This window comes from Eucyclogobius newberryi, unplaced genomic scaffold (genome assembly GCF_026437365.1).
Source record: "Eucyclogobius newberryi isolate DKJ021-1_F unplaced genomic scaffold, fEucNew1.0.hap1 SCAF_2, whole genome shotgun sequence".
Classification (NCBI taxonomy): Eukaryota; Metazoa; Chordata; class Actinopteri; order Gobiiformes; family Gobiidae; genus Eucyclogobius; species Eucyclogobius newberryi.
Window position 1 is genome coordinate 51,649,963 of NW_027315834.1, and position 20,676 is coordinate 51,670,638.

The window sequence follows — 20,676 nt, forward strand, 5'->3', positions numbered from 1 at the left end:
TTTGTCCTCCAGACCTTTAGTCCTCCAGACCTTTAGTCCTCCAGACCTTTAGTCCTCCAGACCTTTTGTCCTCCAGACCTTTAGTCCTCCAGACCTTTAGTCCTCCAGACCTTTTGTCCTCCAGACCTTTAGTCCTCCAGACCTTTAGTCCTCCAGACCTTTTGTCCTCCAGACCTTTTGTCCTCCAGACCTTTAGTCCTCCAGACCTTTTGTCCTCCAGACCTTTAGTCCTCCAGACCTTTTGTCCTCCAGACCTTTAGTCCTCCAGACCTTTAGTCCTCCAGACCTTTTGTCCTCCAGACCTTTTGTCCTCCAGACCTTTAGTCCTCAGACCTTTAGTCCTGCAGACCTTTAGTCCTCCAGACCTTTTGTCCTCCAGACCTTTTGTCCTCCAGACCTTTAGTCCTCCAGACCTTTTGTCCTCCAGACCTTTAGTCCTCCAGACCTTTAGTCCTCCAGACCTTTTGTCCTCCAGACCTTTTGTCCTCCAGACCTTTTGTCCTCCAGACCTTTAGTCCTCCAGACCTTTTGTCCTCCAGACCTTTAGTCCTCCAGACCTTTAGTCTCAGCTCAGTTCTATTTGTACAAAACCTTTGGTCATAAAGTTTTACCAGTTTAAGTTTGTAACATCTGTGTTTAGTTTGTTCTGATCAGCTCCTTCCATGTTGTAAGAACAGATTTGACCCAGGGATTCTTCACTTCCTCCTCATGACCCAAGCGTCTGTCATCTGCAGTAAGAACTGTACAGGAACCTCAGGCACCACATGACTCTCAGTATGAGACCTGTACAGGAACCTCAGGCACCACATGACTCTCAGTATAAGAACTGTACAGGAACCTCAGGCACCACATGACTCTCAGTATAAGAACTGTACAGGAACCTCAGGCACCACATGACTCTCAGTATAAGACCTGTACAGGAACCCCCGGCACCACATGACTCTCAGTATGAGACCTGTACAGGAACCTCAGGCACCACATGACTCTCAGTATAAGAACTGTACAGGAACCCCCGGCACCACATGACTCTCAGTATAAGACCTGTACAGGAACCTCAGGCACCACATGACTCTCAGTATGAGACCTGTACAGGAACCTCAGGCACCACATGACTCTCAGTATAAGACCTGTACAGGAACCCCCGGCACCACATGACTCTCAGTATAAGACCTGTACAGGAACCTCAGGCACCACATGACTCTCAGTATAAGACCTGTACAGGAACCCCCGGCACCACATGACTCTCAGTATAAGACCTGTACAGGAACCCCCGGCACCACATGACTCTCAGTATAAGAACTGTACAGGAACCTCAGGCACCACATGACTCTCAGTATAAGACCTGTACAGGAACCCCCGGCACCACATGACTCTCAGTATAAGACCTGTACAGGAACCCCCGGCACCACATGACTCTCAGTATAAGACCTGTACAGGAACCTCAGGCACCACATGACTCTCAGTATAAGACCATTGAGCACAACATTCTGGATCACACCAGCAACGCTCTCATTTCACCTGAAACCATCATCCAAACCAATTACATCAGGTCCAGGTTCAGGCTGTTGCTCAGAGGAGGTTGAAGCTGATTGGCTGTTGCCGCATGAACAGTGGACTCTGATTGGTCATAAATACCTGACACCATTTCTCTTTTTCACTCTCAATTTTACATTTTCAGACGGAGCTCCAGACCCGCTCCAGGCTCCAGACCCGCTCCAGGCTCCAGACCCGCTCCAGGCTCCAGACCCGCTCCAGACCCGCTCCTGGCTCCAGACCCGCTCCAGGCTCCAGACCCGCTCCAGGCTCCAGACCCGCTCCAGGCTCCAGGTTGGTAAAAACGATCAGAAAGTCAAAATGTTCTTCAGGTTCAAGTGTTAAAAGTGAAATGTACTTTTACTGTAGTACTGTAAATGTACTTTTACTGTAGTACTGTAAATGCACTTTTACTGTAGTACTGTAAATGTACTTTTACTGTAGTACTGTAAATGTAGTACTGTAAATGTACTTTTACTGTAGGACTGTATATGTACTTTTACTGTAGTACTGTATATGTACTGTACAAGCTTCAAAGTTCAAAACACCTTCAGTTTTCAGTGACTTTATTTAACTTCATAAACACAAGTCACTTTTATGAGTCCAGGGTCCAGTCTGAAGATCTGATCTGACCTGTGACCTGGTTTAGTCCTGGTTTAGACCTGGTTTAGTCCTGGTTTAGACCTGGTTTAGTCCTGGTTTAGACCTGGTTTAGTCCTGGTTTAGTCCTGGTTTAGACCTGGTTTAGTCCTGGTTTAGACCTGGTTTAGTCCTGGTTTAGACCTGGTTTAGTCCTGGTTTAGTCCTGGTTTAGACCTGGTTTAGTCCTGGTTTAGTCCTGGTTTAGACCTGGTTTAGACCTGGTTTAGTCCTGGTTTAGACCTGGTTTAGACCTGGTTTAGTCCTGGTTTAGACCTGGTTTAGACCTGGTTTAGACCTGGTTTAGACCTGGTTTAGTCCTGGTTTAGACCTGGTTTAGACCTGGTTTAGACCTGGTTTAGACCTGGTCTAGACCTGGTTTAGACCTGGTTTAGTCCTGGTTTAGACCTGGTTTAGACCTGGTTTAGACCTGGTTTAGACCTGGTTTAGACCTGGTTTAGTCCTGGTTTAGTCCTGGTTTAGACCTGGTTTAGACCTGGTTTAGTCCTGGTTTAGACCTGGTTTAGACCTGGTTTAGTCCTGGTTTAGACCTGGTTTAGACCTGGTTTAGACCTGGTTTAGTCCTGGTTTAGTCCTGGTTTAGTCCTGGTTTAGACCTGGTTTAGACCTGGTTTAGACCTGGTTTAGACCTGGTTTAGACCTGGTTTAGTCCTGGTTTAGTCCTGGTTTAGTCCTGGTTTAGACCTGGTTTAGTCCTGGTTTAGACCTGGTTTAGACCTGGTTTAGTCCTGGTTTAGTCCTGGTTTAGACCTGGTTTAGACCTGGTTTAGTCCTGGTTTAGACCTGGTTTAGACCTGGTTTAGTCCTGGTTTAGACCTGGTTTAGTCCTGGTTTAGACCTGGTTTAGACCTGGTTTAGTCCTGGTTTAGACCTGGTTTAGACCTGGTTTAGACCTGGTTTAGACCTGGTTTAGACCTGGTTTAGTCCTGGTTTAGACCTGGTTTAGTCCTGGTTTAGTCCTGGTTTAGACCTGGTTTAGACCTGGTTTAGACCTGGTTTAGACCTGGTTTAGACCTGGTTTAGTCCTGGTTTAGACCTGGTTTAGACCTGGTTTAGTCCTGGTTTAGTCCTGGTTTAGACCTGGTGTGTGGCGTCCTGTGAGGACAGGGGCGTGTCCTCCTCCCACAGGGGCGTGTCCTCCTCCCACAGGGGCGTGTCCTCACCCCACAGGGGCGTGTCCTCCTCCCACAGGGGCGTGTCCTCCTCCCACAGGGGCGTGTCCTCACCCCACAGGGGCGTGTCCTCACCCCACAGGGGCGTGTCCTCCTCCCACAGGGGCGTGTCCTCACCCCACAGGGGCGTGTCCTCCTCCCACAGGGGCGTGTCCTCACAGCTATAACACTTAAAACATCTGGTTCCTCCAATGTAAATGTCCTTAAATAAATACAAATGTGATGTAGAAACACTTTCACACCAACTCTACATTTATCAAGTGAAAATAAAACTTTGAGGTGATAAAATAGTGTTTGTTTGAATCTTTGTTATAGAAAAACGTTTTCGACTTAAAACCTTTAGTTTTCAGATCGATGGAAAACATTTCTGGACTAAACGCATTAAGGACTCTTGACCTTTCTGTAATTGTCCTAAACGCTGTGCTCTGATTGGTCGGAGCGCTTGTTTGGCCTCGGGGCCGGCGGCCAATCGGATTACAGCCGGGTGTCTGGATGTGGTTTCCGTGGTTACTCTGTGATGCTGATGATGTCACAGTCAAGGGGAAAGTCGCGTCTGTTTGAGTCGAGTCACATTTGAGCCGGAGACGTAGAGGAGCGACGCAGACGGTAGGACTGGTGCATTGTGGGAGTCGTGTCAGCGCGGTCGTGTCGGTCGTGTCGGTCGTGTGGGTCGTGTCAGTGCAGTTCAGTCGTGTCGGTCGTGTCGGTCGTGTCAGTGTAGTTCGGTCGTGTCAGTGCAGGTGGGTCGTGTCGGTCGTGTGGGTCGTGTCGGTCGTGTCGGTCGTGTCGGTCGTGTGGGTCGTGTCGGTCGTGTCGGTCGTGTGGGTTGTGTCAGTGCAGTTCAGTCGTGTCGGTCGTGTCGGTCGTGTCGGTCGTGTCAGTGCAGTTCAGTCGTGTCGGTCGTGTCGGTCGTGTCAGTGTAGTTCGGTCGTGTCAGTGCAGGTGGGTCGTGTCGGTCGTGTGGGTCGTGTCGGTCGTGTCGGTCGTGTGGGTTGTGTCAGTGCAGTTCAGTCGTGTCGGTCGTGTCGGTCGTGTCGGTCGTGTCAGTGCAGTTCAGTCGTGTCGGTCGTGTCGGTCGTGTCAGTGTAGTTCGGTCTTGTCAGTGCAGGTGGGTCGTGTGGGTCGTGTCGGTCGTGTCGGTCGTGTGGGTTGTGTCAGTGCAGTTCAGTCGTGTCGGTCGTGTCGGTCGTGTCGGTCGTGTCGGTCGTGTGGGTTGTGTCAGTGCAGTTCAGTCGTGTCGGTCGTGTCGGTCGTGTCAGTGCAGTTCAGTCGTGTCGGTCGTGTCGGTCGTGTCAGTGTAGTTCGGTCTTGTCAGTGCAGGTGGGTCGTGTGGGTCGTGTGGGTCGTGTCGGTCGTGTCGGTCGTGTGGGTTGTGTCAGTGCAGTTCAGTCGTGTCGGTCGTGTCGGTCGTGTGGGTCGTGTCAGTGCAGTTCAGTCGTGTCGGTCGTGTCGGTCGTGTGGGTCGTGTCAGTGCAGTTCGGTCGTGTGGGTCGTGTCAGTGCAGTTCAGTCGTGTCGGTCGTGTCGGTCGTGTCGGCCGTGTCGGTGCAGTTCAGTCGTGTCGGTCGTGTCGGTCGTGTCGGCCGTGTCGGTGCAGTTCAGTCGTGTCGGTCGTGTCAGTGCCGTTCAGTCGTGTCGGCCGAGTCGGCTGTGTCGGTCGTGTCTGTCGTGTCTGTTGTGTCAGTGCAGTTCGGTCGTGTCGGCCGTGTGGGTCGTGTCAGTGCAGTTCAGTCGTGTCGGTCGTGTCGGTCGTGTCGGTCGTGTCGGTCGTGTCGGTCGTGTGGGTCGTGTCAGTGCAGTTCAGTCGTGTTGGTCGTGTCAGTGCAGTTCGGTCGTGTCAGTGCAGGTCGGTCGTGTGGGTCGTGTGGGTCGTGTCGGTCGTGTGGGTCGTGTCAGTGCAGTTCAGTCGTGTCGGTCGTGTGGGTCGTGTCTGTGCAGTTCAGTCGTGTCGGTCGTGTCAGTCGTGTCGGTCGTGTCGGCCGTGTCGGCCGTGTCGGTGCAGTTCAGTCGTGTCGGCCGAGTCGGTAGTGTCTGTCGTGTCTGTTGTGTCAGTGCAGTTCGGCCGTGTCGGCCGTGTCGGTCGTGTCGGCCGTGTCGGCCGTGTCGGTCGTGTCGGTCGTGTCGGCCGTGTCGGTCGTGTCGGCCGTGTCGGCCGTGTCGGCCGTGTCGGCCGTGTGGGTCGTGTCAGTGCAGTTCAGTCGTGTCGGTCGTGTCGGTCGTGTGGGTCGTGTGGGTCGTGTCGGTCGTGTCTGTTGTGTCAGTGCAGTTCGGTTGTGTCGCTCGTGTCGCTCGTGTCGGTCGTGTCGGTCGTGTCGGCCGTGTCGGTCGTGTCGGTCGTGTCGGTCGTGTCGGTCGTGTCGGTCGTGTCGGTCGTGTCGGTCGTGTCGGCCGTGTCGGTCGTGTCGTTCTGCTGCTGAATCCGTGCACTTTACAAATAAAGGGAAAAGTTTGTGCTGCACAAAGTCTGTGAAACTTTTGGTCGACTCCTGAAGACGAGTCCAAGACTCAGGTTCATGTGGCCACGCCCAAAGAGGAGGAGTTAGTAGAAAGTGTCCCCTGTTTACCTCTGGTGTTTACCTCTGGTGTTTTACCTCTGGTGTTTACCTCTGGTGTTTACCTCTGGTGTTTACCTCTGGTGTTTTACCTCTGGTGTTTTACCTCTGGTGTTTACCTCTGGTGTTTACCTCTGGTGTTTTACCTCTGGTGTTTTACCTCTGGTGTTTACCTCTGGTGTTTTACCTCTGGTGTTTTACCTCTGGTGTTTTACCTCTGGTGTTTTACCTCTGGTGTTTACCTCTGGTGTTTACCTCTGGTGTTTTACCTCTGGTGTTTACCTCTGGTGTTTACCTCTGGTGTTTACCTCTGGTGTTTTACCTCTGGTGTTTTACCTCTGGTGTTTTACCTCTGGTGTTTTACCTCTGGTGTTTACCTCTGGTGTTTACCTCTGGTGTTTTACCTCTGGTGTTTACCTCTGGTGTTTACCTCTGGTGTTTTACCTCTGGTGTTTTACCTCTGGTGTTTTACCTCTGGTGTTTTACCTCTGGTGTTTACCTCTGGTGTTTACCTCTGGTGTTTTACCTCTGGTGTTTACCTCTGGTGTTTACCTCTGGTGTTTTACCTCTGGTGTTTACCTCTGGTGTTTTACCTCTGGTGTTTACCTCTGGTGTTTACCTCTGGTGTTTTACCTCTGGTGTTTACCTCTGGTGTTTACCTCTGGTGTTTTACCTCTGGTGTTTTACCTCTGGTGTTTACCTCTGGTGTTTACCTCTGGTGTTTTACCTCTGGTGTTTTACCTCTGGTGTTTACCTTTCGTTTGCCGTTTCTTTCAGATATGGATCATTCAAACATGGACCACAGTGGCCACGCCCACCACGCCATGACCGCCGCCCCGTCCCTCACCACGCACGGCGGACACGGGGGCGGGGCCGGGGGCGGGGCCGGGGGCGGACACGAGGGCCACATGGGCATGGTACGAAACACAAGCTTTTGTCTTTGGTCTGAATGTTGGAGATTTAAAGACAACGAACCATTTCTCTAATGATCTAAAACACCAAAAGACAAAGACCTAAATGTCACATCAATAATACACTTCAGTAATGATTTAACACTAACTACTGACTTAACATTAACTACTGACTTAACATTAACTACTGACTTAACACTAACTACTGACTTAACACTAACTACTGACTTAACACTAACTACTGACTTAACACTAGCTACTGACTTAACACTAACTACGGACTTAACACTAACTACGGACTTAACACTAGCTACTGACTTAACACTAGCTACTGACTTAACTACTGACTTAACTACTGACTTAACACTAACTACTGACTTAACACTAGCTACTGACTTAACATTAACTACTGACTTAACACTAACTACGGACTTAACACTAACTACGGACTTAACACTAACTACGGACTTAACACTAACTACGGACTTAACACTAACCACTGACTTAACACTAGCTACTGACTTAACTACTGACTTAACTACTGACTTAACACTAACTAATGACTTAACACTAACTAATGACTTAACACTAACTAATTACTTAACACTAACTACTGACTTAACACTAACTACTGACTTAACACAAACTACTGACTTAACACTAACTACTGACTTAACACTAACTAACTACTGACTTAACACTAACTAATGACTAAACACATTGCTGACTTAACACTAACTACTGACTTAACACTAACTACTGACTTAACACTAACTACTGACTAAACACATTGCTGACTTAACACTAACTACTGACTTAACACTAACTACTGACTAAACACATTGCTGACTTAACACTAACTACTGACTAAACACATTGCTGACTTAACACTAACTACTGACTTAACACTAACTACTGACTTAACACTAACTACTGACTTAACACTAACTACTGACTAAACACATTGCTGACTTAACACTAACTACTGACTAAACACATTGCTGACTTAACACTAACTACTGACTTAACACTAACTATTGACTTAACACTAACTACTGACTTAACACTAACTACTGACTAAACACATTGCTGACTTAACACTAACTACTGACTAAACACATTGCTGACTTAACACTAACTACTGACTAAACACATTGCTGACTTAACACTAACTACTGACTTAACACTAACTACTGACTTAACACTAACTACTGACTTAACACTAACTACTGACTTAACACTAACTACTGACTTGACACTGACTACTGACTTGACACTAACTACTGACTTGACACTAACTACTGACTTAACACAAACTACTGACTTAACACAAACTATTGACTACTACTGACTTAACACAAACTACTGACTTAACTGTCAGAGGATTCACTGTGTTCTGTTTCAGGCCATGACCTTTTATTTCGACTACAAGAACGTGGAGCTGCTGTTTTCAGGTCTGATCATCAACTCTGCTGGAGGTGAGCGACCATAAGGGGGCGGAGCCTCCTCACACGACCACCAGGGAGCGGAGCCTCGACACACAACCACTAGGGGGCGGCGCTTCCACACACGGGGCTGCACCTCCACACACGACCACCAGGGGGCGGAGCTTCCACACACGACCCCCAGGGGGCGGAGCTTCCACACACGACCACCAGGGGGCGGAGCTTCCACACACGACCACCAGGGGGCAGCACCTCCACACACGACCACAAGGGGGCGGAGCTTCCACACACAACCCCCCAGGGGGCGGAGCCTCCACACACAACCACCAGGGGGCGGAGCTTCCACACACGACCACCAGGGGGCGGAGCTTCCACACACGACCACCAGGGGGCGGAGCTTCCACACACGACCACCAGGGGGCGGAGCTTCCACACACGACCACCAGGGGGCGGAGCTTCCACACACGACCACCAGGGGGCGGAGCTTCCACACGACCACCAGGGGGCGGAGCTTCCACACGACCACCAGGGGGCGGAGCCTCGACACACGACCACCAGGGGGCGGAGCCTCGACACACGACCACCAGGGGGCGGAGCCTCGACACACAACCACTAGGGGGCGGAGCTTCCACACACGGGGCTGCACCTCCACACACGACCACCAGGGGGCGGGGCTTCCACACACGACCACCAGGGGGTGGAGTTTCCACACACGACCACCAGGGGGCGGAGCTTCCACACACGACCACCAGGGGGCGGAGCTTCCACACAAGACCACCAGGGGGCGGAGCCTCCACACACAACCACCAGGGGGCGGAGCCTCCACACACAACACCAGAGTTTAGAGCAAAGTCTAACCCCGCCCCCTGTTCTTTCTGGGCCAATCAGAGATGGTGCTGGCGTGCCTCGGAGTCTTCTTATTGGCCGCTCTGTACGAGGGGTTGAAGATTGGTCGAGAGGTGCTTCTGAGGCGGAGCCAAGTCAACGTCAGATACAACTCTATGCCTTTACCTGGAACCGACGGGACGGTCATGGTGGAGACGCACAAGACCGTGGGGTAAGACCGGGACCGAGACAGGGACCTAGACCGGGACCTAGACCGGGACCGAGACAGGGACCGAAGCAGGGACCGAGACCGGGACCTGGACCGAGACCGGGACCGAGACCGGGACCGAGACCGGGACCTAGACCGGGACCTAGACCGGGACCTAGACCGGGACCGAGACCGGGACCTAGACAGGGACCGAAGCAGGGACCGAGACAGGGACCGAGACAGGGACCGAAGCAGGGACCGAAGCAGGGACCGAAGCAGGGACCGAAGCAGGGACCGAGACCGGGACCGAGACCGGGACCGAGACCGGGACCGAGACCGGGACCTAGACCGGGACCGAGACCGGGACCTAGACAGGGACCGAAGCAGGGACCGAAGCAGGGACCGAGACAGGGACCGAGACAGGGACCGAAGCAGGGACCGAAGCAGGGACCGAGACAGGGACCGAGACCGGGACCGAGACCGGAACCGGAGACCCAGATAGGGACCGAGACCGGGACAGGGACAGGGACCGGGACAGGGACCGGGACAGGGACCGAGAGCGTTCCTCCTGTAGGTGGAGCTCCTGTAGGTGGAGCTCATGGAGGTGGAGCTCATGGATCTATTATATGATCTGGATAGGCCACGCCCCCTCTGCCTCTGGCTCCAAATTGAGTAGTGGCCACTTCGCAGAATGCAGCCTCTTGGTCGGACCATTTCAGGAGTTCGGCCTCTAAAATTACCAAACATGCTAAATTGTTTTTAGTCTAAAAATAAAATAGAAGGAATTTCACTCTTTAACTGTTTCTAAAATACTTAAAAAATACATTTTTAACCTCCCGGTGAACGGTGTACGCGCACCGAGCGCGCACGTGACCCTCATGAACGAGCCTCGGGAGAACACGTGACGGAAACTAAACACAAGCAGAAGAAAGAGACGAGACCACGAGACACGTAAGTTGTGTTTGTATGTCATTCCTCACGTTTCACACATCGTTCCATATGAAGTGTAAAACAACAATTACACAGTTAACACAAGTTAACACAAGTTAACACGAGCTAACGTAAGCTAAAGTTTAGCTACACAAAGATGCAACAACACGTCGTGATGGCTCGTGCTTCTGCAAATAAATAACTAATTATTTCTCTTACTAAATGTTCTAAGAGACAAGAGGTTATGCACAGATCAAGGAAAACTAGAGAAAGAAGGGAAATAAAGTGATGTTTGTATTATGTGCTATAAAAAACTACAAATAATTCAAATATAACCTGCTATAATGGGTCATATCTTACATATATAAATGTAAACGTATGTAAAAGTGACAGTGCTGTACTTACAGGGGCTGAGACCACATTTAAGGTTTTATTAACCATTTCATAATGACGTGTACTGTGTTTAAACAGCAAAGCACACGCTTGTTTTCTATAGGAATGTCATGGATTTACTTCCATGGAATATGTAGAGATTTAGCAAACATGTCAGTTATGTTCTAACTTCTAAGGTTTAAACTTATGCATAAGTAAATTACTTTTGGTTCTAGCTTTAAAAATTAAGGTGAAAAGAGGAACTTTTGTGTTACAGAGCGAAATGTAAATCTGTCAATAACATATTCCAGCTTTTCTCTGTTAAATGTGCAGAATATATAAATGTTCTAATGAGTATCTTTCTCATCTTCAGTGCTGACCAGTGAGTTTAGTCTGTCTGTGCTGACCAGAGCTCTACAGGTCACTGCAGGTCACTACAGGTCACTACAGGTCACTGCAGGTCACTACAGGTCACTACAGGTCACTGCAGGTCACTGCAGGTCACTACAGGTCACTGCAGGTCACTACAGGTCACTACAGGTCACTGCAGGTCACTACAGGTCACTACAGGTCACTACAGGTCACTGCAGGTCACTACAGGTCACTACAGGTCACTGCAGGTCACTACAGGTCACTGCAGGTCACTACAGGTCACTACAGGTCACTGCAGGTCACTGCAGGTCACTGCAGACACAGAGTGATCTCAAGTAAACTCCTGACGACTCCAAAGCAAAAGGTATTTTGATAATAACTTGTGCCTCGACTAAAAGTAAACAGTGTAGAATCAGTATTTTGAATTTATAAAATGTCTGTTTTGTTATGACCAAAAAAACTAAATGATAATTGTTCTTCAAAAGAGCCACTGCTGTGTCACATGTGTCTGTGAAGCAGCTTCAGGACAAACATGTGAAGTGTATGTTATATGACTTGTATAATCTAAACATGTGAAGTGTATGTTATATGACTTGTATAATCTAAAGCTGTGACATGTTCTGTTTGTCTCAGTCATACGATGGAGCTGAACGGAGGAGTTTACTGAAGTACAGAAGACAGCGTAGCCATGGAAACAAAGTCTTGTTAAATACTGAGATATATTCAGTATTTAACGCAATAATGTCACATTCATGTGCATATAACTGATGTAAAAAGAGTGTTTATTTTACCATTATTATTAGTATTATTTTGTCTTACGGTAGCTGTTTTTATCTTTATCTTTATCTCTATTTTCCCCCTCCATTCCTTATTAAGGTGTGAGAGGTTCTGTCTATAGGAGTTTTTGTTTATAAGAGTTCTTCTATTAAGATCGATCTATTAAGAGTGTTTTTTAAACTTCCTATAAGTTTTCTGTCCTTTTCCTCTGGATCTACTGCGTTGCAACAACGACATTTCCTCATGTGTGGACAATAAAGGAATACTTTATCTTATTCAGTTTGTTCCATTTGACTTATACAGGTTGTTTTATCATTGTTAATATTTTCATGTTGTACTGAATCACCAAAGCAAGTTCCACTGTTTGTGAATTCTTTTCTTTGACAATGGCAATACATTTTCTGATTCTATTAATGATGATGATAATGAACATTACACAGACTCAAACCCCTTAATAAGGGACTCCCACATTGTAGCTTTAAAACTCATTGGAGCTTTAAAACTCAACTAAAACTGGCTAAAATCAATTTATCATTTGTAGTTATAATCAGATTTGCATTTATTGAACAAGTTCATTCATGTTCATTATTCTTATTAAATACATGAATAAACAAATGTGTTTTGTATTTATTAAAGATTGACATGATACAAAAACGACACAAAAGGAAACTGAATATAATTAAATACTGCTTAACTCAATTATGTCACAGAATCGATGATTATATTTTATATTTCTTCTCATCTTATTAAAAAAAATGCATATTGGCCAAATTATATTATGTAAATAAATAACTGAAAAGTTAATAACAAAATAAATACCCAAACCAAAAACTACAGAAAATGATGAGGACGTTATTCCACCTCTAAATGTGATTCATTGTCATTAAACCAGACTTTTTATCTTAACACTTCTTTATAATTCTCTTAAATATCAGAGCTTTACATCATGATACATGTATGTTTATAGATGGATATAACAATTCATCATTATACGTTACGTAAACAGACTATTTCAAGCCGAATTATTCCAAAAGTCCGTGTTGACTCTTCTCAGTCGTTCACGCTGCTGTGACGTGCGCGCTCCCGACGCCAAAGCCTCACGGCGATGACGTCACAAAAGTGGGAGGAGATATACCACTGTTCAGGAAGTAATGCGGAACTAAAACACTTTTTTGGAACCATGCGCCAATGAGCAGCTCCATAGCTTTCAATGGCGGCCATCTTGGCTTCCGGGGGCTTGGTGGAGCTCCTGTAAATCTGACTCTTTCTCTCAGACAGAGGATGTTAAGCCCCGGCCACTTCCTGCAGACGCTGCTGCACATCCTCCAGGTGAGTTAGTCCTCTGTCCTTAGACCCTCCTTCTGTCCTTAGCCCCTCCTTCTGTCCTTAGCCCCTCCTTCTGTCCTTAGACCCTCCTTCTGTCCTTAGACCCTCCTTCTGTCCTTAGACCCTCCTTCTGTCCTTAGACCCTCCTTCTGTCCTTAGCCCCTCCTTCTGTCCTTAGCCCCTCCTTCTGTCCTTAGACCCTCCTTCTGTCCTTAGCCCCTCCTTCTGTCCTTAGACCCTCCTTCTGTCCTTAGCCCCTCCTGTCCTTAGACCCTCCTTCTGTCCTTAGACCCTCCTTCTGTCCTTAGACCCTCCTTCTGTCCTTAGACCCTCCTTCTGTCCTTAGACCCTCTTTCTGTCCTTAGACCCTCCTTCTATCCTTAGACCCTCCTTCTGTCCTTAGACCCTCCTTCTATCCTTAGACCCTCCTTCTGTCCTTAGCCCCTCCTTCTGTCCTTAGACCCTCCTTCTGTCCTTAGACCCTCCTTCTGTCCTTAGACCCTCTCGTCCTTAGACCCTCCTTCTGTCCTTAGCCCCTCCTTCTGTCCTTAGACCCTCCTTCTATCCTTAGACCCTCCTTCTATCCTTAGACCCTCCTTCTGTCCTTAGACCCTCCTTCTGTCCTTAGACCCTCCTTCTGTCCTTAGACCCTCCTTCTGTCCTTAGACCCTCCTTCTGTCCTTAGCCCCTCCTTCTGTCCTTAGACCCTCCTTCTGTCCTTAGCCCCTCCTTCTGTCCTTAGCCCCTCCTTCTGTCCTTAGCCCCTCCTGTCCTTAGACCCTCCTTCTGTCCTTAGACCCTCCTTCTGTCCTTAGACCCTCCTTCTGTCCTTAGACCCTCTTTCTGTCCTTAGACCCTCCTTCTATCCTTAGACCCTCCTTCTGTCCTTAGACCCTCCTTCTATCCTTAGACCCTCCTTCTGTCCTTAGACCCTCCTTCTATCCTTAGACCCTCCTTCTGTTCTTAGACCCTCCTTCTATCCTTAGACCCTCCTTCTGTCCTTAGCCCCTCCTTCTGTCCTTAGCCCCTCCTTCTGTCCTTAGACCCTCCTTCTGTCCTTAGACCCTCCTTCTGTCCTTAGACCCTCCTTCTGTCCTTAGCCCCTCCTTCTGTCCTTAGACCCTCCTTCTATCCTTAGACCCTCCTTCTGTCCTTAGACCCTCCTTCTGTCCTTAGCCCCTCCTTCTGTCCTTAGCCCCTCCTTCTGTCCTTAGACCCTCCTTCTGTCCTTAGCCCCTCCTTCTGTCCTTAGACCCTCCTTCTGTCCTTAGACCCTCCTTCTGTCCTTAGCCCCTCCTTCTGTCCTTAGACCCTCCTTCTGTCCTTAGACCCTCCTTCTGTCCTTGGACTCTCCTTCTGTCCTTAGACCCTCCTTCTGTCCTTAGACCCTCCTTCTGTCCTTAGACCCTCCTTCTGTCCTTAGCCCCTCCTTCTGTCCTTAGACCCTCCTTCTGTCCTTAGACCCTCCTTCTGTCCTTAGACCCTCCTTCTGTCCTTAGCCCCTCCTTCTGTCCTTAGCCCCTCCTTCTGTCCTTAGACCCTCCTTCTGTCCTTAGACCCTCCTTCTGTCCTTAGACCCTCCTTCTGTCCTTAGACCCTCTTTCTGTCCTTAGACCCTCCTTCTATCCTTAGACCCTCCTTCTGTCCTTAGACCCTCCTTCTGTCCTTAGACCCTCCTTCTATCCTTAGACCCTCCTTCTGTTCTTAGACCCTCCTTCTATCCTTAGACCCTCCTTCTGTCCTTAGCCCCTCCTTCTGTCCTTAGACCCTCCTTCTGTCCTTAGACCCTCCTTCTGTCCTTAGACCCTCCTTCTGTCCTTAGACCCTCCTTCTGTCCTTAGCCCCTCCTTCTGTCCTTAGACCCTCCTTCTATCCTTAGACCCTCCTTCTATCCTTAGACCCTCCTTCTGTCCTTAGACCCTCCTTCTGTCCTTAGACTCTCCTTCTGTCCTTAGCCCCTCCTTCTGTCCTTAGACCCTCCTTCTGTCCTTAGACCCTCCTTCTGTCCTTAGCCCCTCCTTCTGTCCTTAGACCCTCCTTCTGTCCTTAGACCCTCCTTCTGTCCTTAGACCCTCCTTCTGTCCTTAGCCCCTCCTTCTGTCCTTAGACCCTCCTTCTGTCCTTAGACCCTCCTTCTGTCCTTAGACCCTCCTTCTGTCCATAGCCCCTCCTTCTGTCCTTAGACCCTCCTTCTGTCCTTAGACCCTCCTTCTATCCTTAGCCCCTCCTTCTGTCCTTAGCCCCTCCTTCTGTCCTTAGACCCTCCTTCTGTCCTTAGCCCCTCCTTCTGTCCTTAGCCCCTCCTTCTGTCCTTAGCCCCTCCTTCTCTTTGGGACAAAGTATAAACCTGGAGGAGTTCCATAGTGAAGGAGAGATCTGACTCTCTCAGACGGCTTCGCTCGCGTTCTTCCCGTGTTCCTCTCGTGTTCTTCTCGTGTTCATCACGTGTTCATCACGTGTTCTTCTCGTGTTCTTCTCGTGTTCATCACGTGTTCATCACGTGTTCTTCACGTGTTCATCACGTGTTCTTCTCGCGTTCTTCTCGTGTTCTTCTCGCGTTCTTCTCGTGTTCTTCTCGCGTTCTTCTCGTGTTCTCTCGTGTTCCTCTCGTGTTCCTCTCGTGTTCCTCGTGTTCCTCTCGTGTTCCTCTCGTGTTCTTCTCGTGTTCCTCACGTGTTCCTCTCGTGTTCCTCTCGTGTTCCTCTCGTGTTCTTCTCGTGTTCCTCACGTGTTCTTCTCGTGTTCCTCTCGTGTTCCTCTCGTGTTCCTCTCGCGTTCCTCTCGCGTTCCTCTCGCGTTCCTCACGCGTTCTTCTCGTGTTCCTCTCGTGTTCTTCTCGTGTTCTTCTCGTGTTCTTCTCGTGTTCTTCTCGTGTTCCTCTCGTGTTCCTCTCGTGTTCCTCTCGTGTTCCTCTCGTGTTCTTCTCGTGTTCTTCTCGTGTTCCTCTCGTGTTCCTCACGCGTTCTTCTCGTGTTCCTCTCGTGTTCTTCTCGTGTTCTTCTCGTGTTCTTCACGTGTTCCTCTCGTGTTCCTCTCGTGTTCTTCTCGCGTTCTTCTCGTGTTCTTCTCGTGTTCTTCTCGCGTTCTTCTCGCGTTCTTCTCGCGTTCCTCACGTGTTCTTCTCGTGTTCCTCTCGTGTTCCTCTCGTGTTCCTCTCGCGTTCCTCTCGCGTTCCTCACGCGTTCTTCTCGTGTTCTTCTCGTGTTCTTCTCGTGTTCTTCACGTGTTCCTCTCGTGTTCCTCTCGTGTTCTTCTCGCGTTCTTCTCGTGTTCTTCTCATGTTCTTCTCGCGTTCTTCTCGCGTTCTTCTCGTGTTCCTCACGTGTTCTTCTCGTGTTCCTCTCGTGTTCCTCTCGTGTTCCTCTCGTGTTCTTCTCGTGTTCTCTCGTGTTCCTCTCGTGTTCCTCTCGTGTTCCTCTCGTGTTCCTCTCGCGTTCCTCACGCGTTCCTCTCGTGTTCTTCTCGTGTTCCTCTCGTGTTCCTCTCGTGTTCCTCTCGTGTTCTTCTCGTGTTCTCTCGTGTTCCTCTCGTGTTCTCTCGTGTTCCTCTCGTGTTCTTCTCGTGTTCTTCTCGTGTTCCTCACGTGTTCTTCTCGTGTTCCTCTCGCGTTCCTCTCGCGTTCCTCTCGTGTTCCTCTCGTGTTCCTCTCGTGTTCCTCTCGTGTTCCTCATGTTCCTCTCGTGTTCCTCTCGTGTTCCTCTCGTGTTCCTCATGTTCCTCTCGTGTTCCTCTCGTGTTCCTCTCGTGTTCCTCTCGTGTTCCTCTCGTGTTCCTCTCGTGTTCTTCTCGTGTTCTTCTCGTGTTCCTCACGTGTTCTTCTCGTGTTCCTCTCGCGTTCCTCTCGCGTTCCTCTCGTGTTCCTCTCGTGTTCCTCTCGTGTTCTCTCGTGTTCCTCTCGTGTTCCTCTCGTGTTCCTCTCGTGTTCCTCTCGTGTTCTTCTCGTGTTCCTCTCGCGTTCTTCTCGTGTTCTTCTCGTGTTCTTCTCGTGTTCATCACGTGTTCATCACGTGTTCTTCACGTGTTCATCACGTGTTCTTCTCGCGTTCTTCTCGCGTTCTTCTCGCGTTCTTCTCGTGTTCTTCTCGCGTTCTTCTCGTGTTCTCTCGTGTTCCTCTCGTGTTCCTCTCGTGTTCCTCTCGTGTTCCTCTCGTGTTCCTCACGTGTTCTTCTCGTGTTCCTCGTGTTCCTCTCGTGTTCCTCTCGTGTTCTTCTCGTGTTCCTCACGTGTTCCTCTCGTGTTCCTCTCGTGTTCCTCTCGTGTTCTTCTCGTGTTCTTCTCGTGTTCCTCACGTGTTCTTCTCGTGTTCCTCTCGTGTTCCTCTCGCGTTCCTCTCGCGTTCCTCTCGCGTTCCTCACGCGTTCTTCTCGTGTTCCTCTCGTGTTCTTCTCGTGTTCTTCTCGTGTTCTTCTCGTGTTCCTCTCGTGTTCCTCTCGTGTTCCTCTCGTGTTCCTCTCGTGTTCTTCTCGTGTTCTTCTCGTGTTCCTCTCGTGTTCCTCACGCGTTCTTCTCGTGTTCCTCTCGTGTTCCTCACGCGTTCTTCTCGTGTTCCTCTCGTGTTCCTCTCGTGTTCTTCTCGTGTTCTTCTCGTGTTCTTCACGTGTTCCTCTCGTGTTCCTCTCGTGTTCTTCTCGCGTTCTTCTCGTGTTCTTCTCGTGTTCTTCTCGCGTTCTTCTCGCGTTCTTCTCGCGTTCCTCACGTGTTCTTCTCGTGTTCCTCTCGTGTTCCTCTCGTGTTCCTCTCGCGTTCCTCTCGCGTTCCTCACGCGTTCTTCTCGTGTTCCTCTCGTGTTCTTCTCGTGTTCTTCTCGTGTTCTTCACGTGTTCCTCTCGTGTTCTTCTCGTGTTCTTCTCGCGTTCTTCTCGTGTTCTTCTCATGTTCTTCTCGCGTTCTTCTCGCGTTCTTCTCGTGTTCCTCACGTGTTCTTCTCGTGTTCCTCTCGTGTTCCTCTCGTGTTCCTCTCGTGTTCCTCTCGTGTTCTTCTCGTGTTCTCTCGTGTTCCTCTCGTGTTCCTCTCGTGTTCCTCTCGTGTTCCTCTCGCGTTCCTCACGCGTTCCTCTCGTGTTCTTCTCGTGTTCCTCTCGTGTTCCTCTCGTGTTCCTCTCGTGTTCTTCTCGTGTTCTCTCGTGTTCCTCTCGTGTTCTCTCGTGTTCCTCTCGTGTTCCTCTCGTGTTCCTCTCGTGTTCTTCTCGCGTTCCTCACGTGTTCTTCTCGTGTTCCTCTCGCGTTCCTCTCGCGTTCCTCTCGTGTTCCTCTCGTGTTCCTCTCGTGTTCTCTCGTGTTCCTCTCGTGTTCCTCTCGTGTTCCTCTCGTGTTCTTCTCGTGTTCCTCTCGTGTTCTTCTCGTGTTCCTCTCGTGTTCCTCTCGTGTTCTTCTCGTGTTCCTCACGTGTTCTTCTCGTGTTCCTCTCGTGTTCCTCTCGTATTCCTCTCGCGTTCCTCACGCGTTCTTCTCGTGTTCCTCTCGTGTTCCTCTCGTGTTCTTCTCGTGTTCCTCTCGTGTTCCTCTCGTGTTCCTCTCGTGTTCTTCTCGTGTTCCTCTCGTGTTCTTCTCGTGTTCCTCTCGTGTTCTTCTCGTGTTCTTCTCGTGTTCCTCTCGTGTTCCTCTCGTGTTCTTCTCGTGTTCTTCTCGTGTTCCTCTCGTGTTCCTCTCGTGTTCTTCTCGTGTTCTTCTCGTGTTCTTCTCGTGTTCTTCTCGTGTTCCTCTCGTGTTCCTCTCGTGTTCCTCACGTGTTCTTCGTGTTCCTCTCGTGTTCCTCTCGTGTTCTTCTCGTGTTCCTCTCGTGTTCCTCTCGTGTTCCTCTCGTGTTCCTCTCGTGTTCCTCTCGTGTTCCTCTCGTGTTCCTCTCGTGTTCCTCTCGTGTTCCTCTCGTGTTCCTCTCGTGTTCTTCTCGTGTTCCTCTCGTGTTCCTCTCGTGTTCTTCTCGTGTTCTTCTCGTGTTCTTCTCGTGTTCTTCTCGTGTTCCTCTCGTGTTCCTCTCGTGTTCCTCACGCGTTCTTCTCGTGTTCTTCTCGTGTTCCTCTCGTGTTCCTCTCGCGTTCCTCTCGCGTTCCTCACGCGTTCTTCTCGTGTTCCTCTCGTGTTCTTCTCGTGTTCCTCTCGTGTTCCTCTCGCGTTCCTCACGCGTTCTTCTCGTGTTCCTCTCGTGTTCTTCTCGTGTTCCTCTCGTGTTCCTCTCGTGTTCCTCTCGTGTTCCTCTCGTGTTCTTCTCGTGTTCCTCTCGTGTTCCTCTCGTGTTCCTCTCGTGTTCCTCTCGTGTTCCTCTCGTGTTCTTCTCGTGTTCTTCTCGTGTTCCTCTCGTGTTCCTCTCGTGGTCTCCTGTGTTCTCATGTTCCGTGTGTTTGTCCTTCAGGTGGTTCTAAGTTACATTCTGATGCTCGTCTTCATGACCTACAATGGCTTCCTCTGCATCGCCGTGGCAATCGGAGCGGGCGCCGGCTACTTCCTGTTCAGCTGGAAAAAGGCCATTGTTGTGGACATCACGGAACACTGTCACTGAGGAACCTGGGGAACCTGAGGAACCTGGGGAACCTGGGGAACCTGGGGAACCTGGGGAACCTGAGGAACCTGAGGAACCTGGGAACCTGAGGAACCTGGGAACCTGAGGAACCTGGGGAACCTTGGGAACCTGAGGACACTTTCTCCCATCTTCTTCTGCTGATACAATCTGTGTCGTCTCCTGCAGCTCCAGCAGGGGGCGCACTCTAAATGTGCTCAACTGGCACTTTAGTAGGGACAGCTCAGTGCCTCTGGACCCGTTCCTGGTCTGGACCTGGTCTGGACCTGGTCTGGACCCGTTCCTGGTCTGGACCTGGTCTCCTGAAAGAGTGTCCCTAACATTGTGTCCAGACTTGAGACGTTTGGTGTTTTCTCGTCTCAAACTGAAGCGTCTGAAAAGTGCCTTTAAAGGACACATATTCTGCTGAATGTCCTTCTCTCTCTCTCATGTTCTCTCATGTTCTCTCTCATGTTCTCTCTCATGTTCTCTCTCATGTTCTCTCTCATGTTCTCTCTCATGTTCTCTCTCATGTTCTCTCTCATGTTCTCTCTCATGTTCTCTCTCATGTTCTCTCTCATGTTCTCTCTCATGTTCTCTCTCTGTTCTCTCTCATGTTCTCTCTCATGTTCTCTCTCATGTTCTCTCTCATGTTCTCTCTCTGTTCTCTCTCTGTTCTCTCTCATGTTCTCTCATGTTCTCTCTCTGTTCTCTCTCATGTTCTCTCTCATGTTCTCTCTCATGTTCTCTCTCATGTTCTCTCTCATGTTCTCTCTCATGTTCTCTCTCTGTTCTCTCTCATGTTCTCTCTCATGTTCTCTCATGTTCTCTCTCATGTTCTCTCTCATGTTCTCTCTCATGTTCTCTCTCATGTTCTCTCATGTTCTCTCTCATGTTCTCTCTCATGTTCTCTCTCATGTTCTCTCTCATGTTCTCTCATGTTCTCTCATGTTCTCTCTCATGTTCTCTCTCATGTTCTCTCTCATGTTCTCTCTCATGTTCTCTCTCATGTTCTCTCTCATGTTCTCTCTCTGTTCTCTCTCATGTTCTCTCTCATGTTCTCTCATGTTCTCTCTCATGTTCTCTCTCTGTTCTCTCTC

At 49.4% G+C, this 20,676-nt stretch overlaps 1 protein-coding gene across 1 annotated transcript; it reads left to right on the forward strand.

Annotated features, from left to right (window-relative positions):
• The first annotated feature begins 1,706 nt into the window (after positions 1 to 1,706).
• slc31a1 (solute carrier family 31 member 1) lies at positions 1,707 to 19,847 on the forward strand. Its single transcript, XM_072453386.1, has 7 exons — positions 1,707 to 1,827; positions 6,694 to 6,833; positions 8,233 to 8,305; positions 9,161 to 9,329; positions 13,031 to 13,085; positions 19,433 to 19,584; positions 19,709 to 19,847. Exons 2-6 carry the CDS (start codon positions 6,696 to 6,698, stop codon positions 19,577 to 19,579), a joined length of 582 nt encoding a protein of 193 aa, XP_072309487.1. The 5' UTR covers positions 1,707 to 1,827; positions 6,694 to 6,695; the 3' UTR covers positions 19,580 to 19,584; positions 19,709 to 19,847.
• The last annotated feature ends 829 nt before the right edge of the window (positions 19,848 to 20,676 follow it).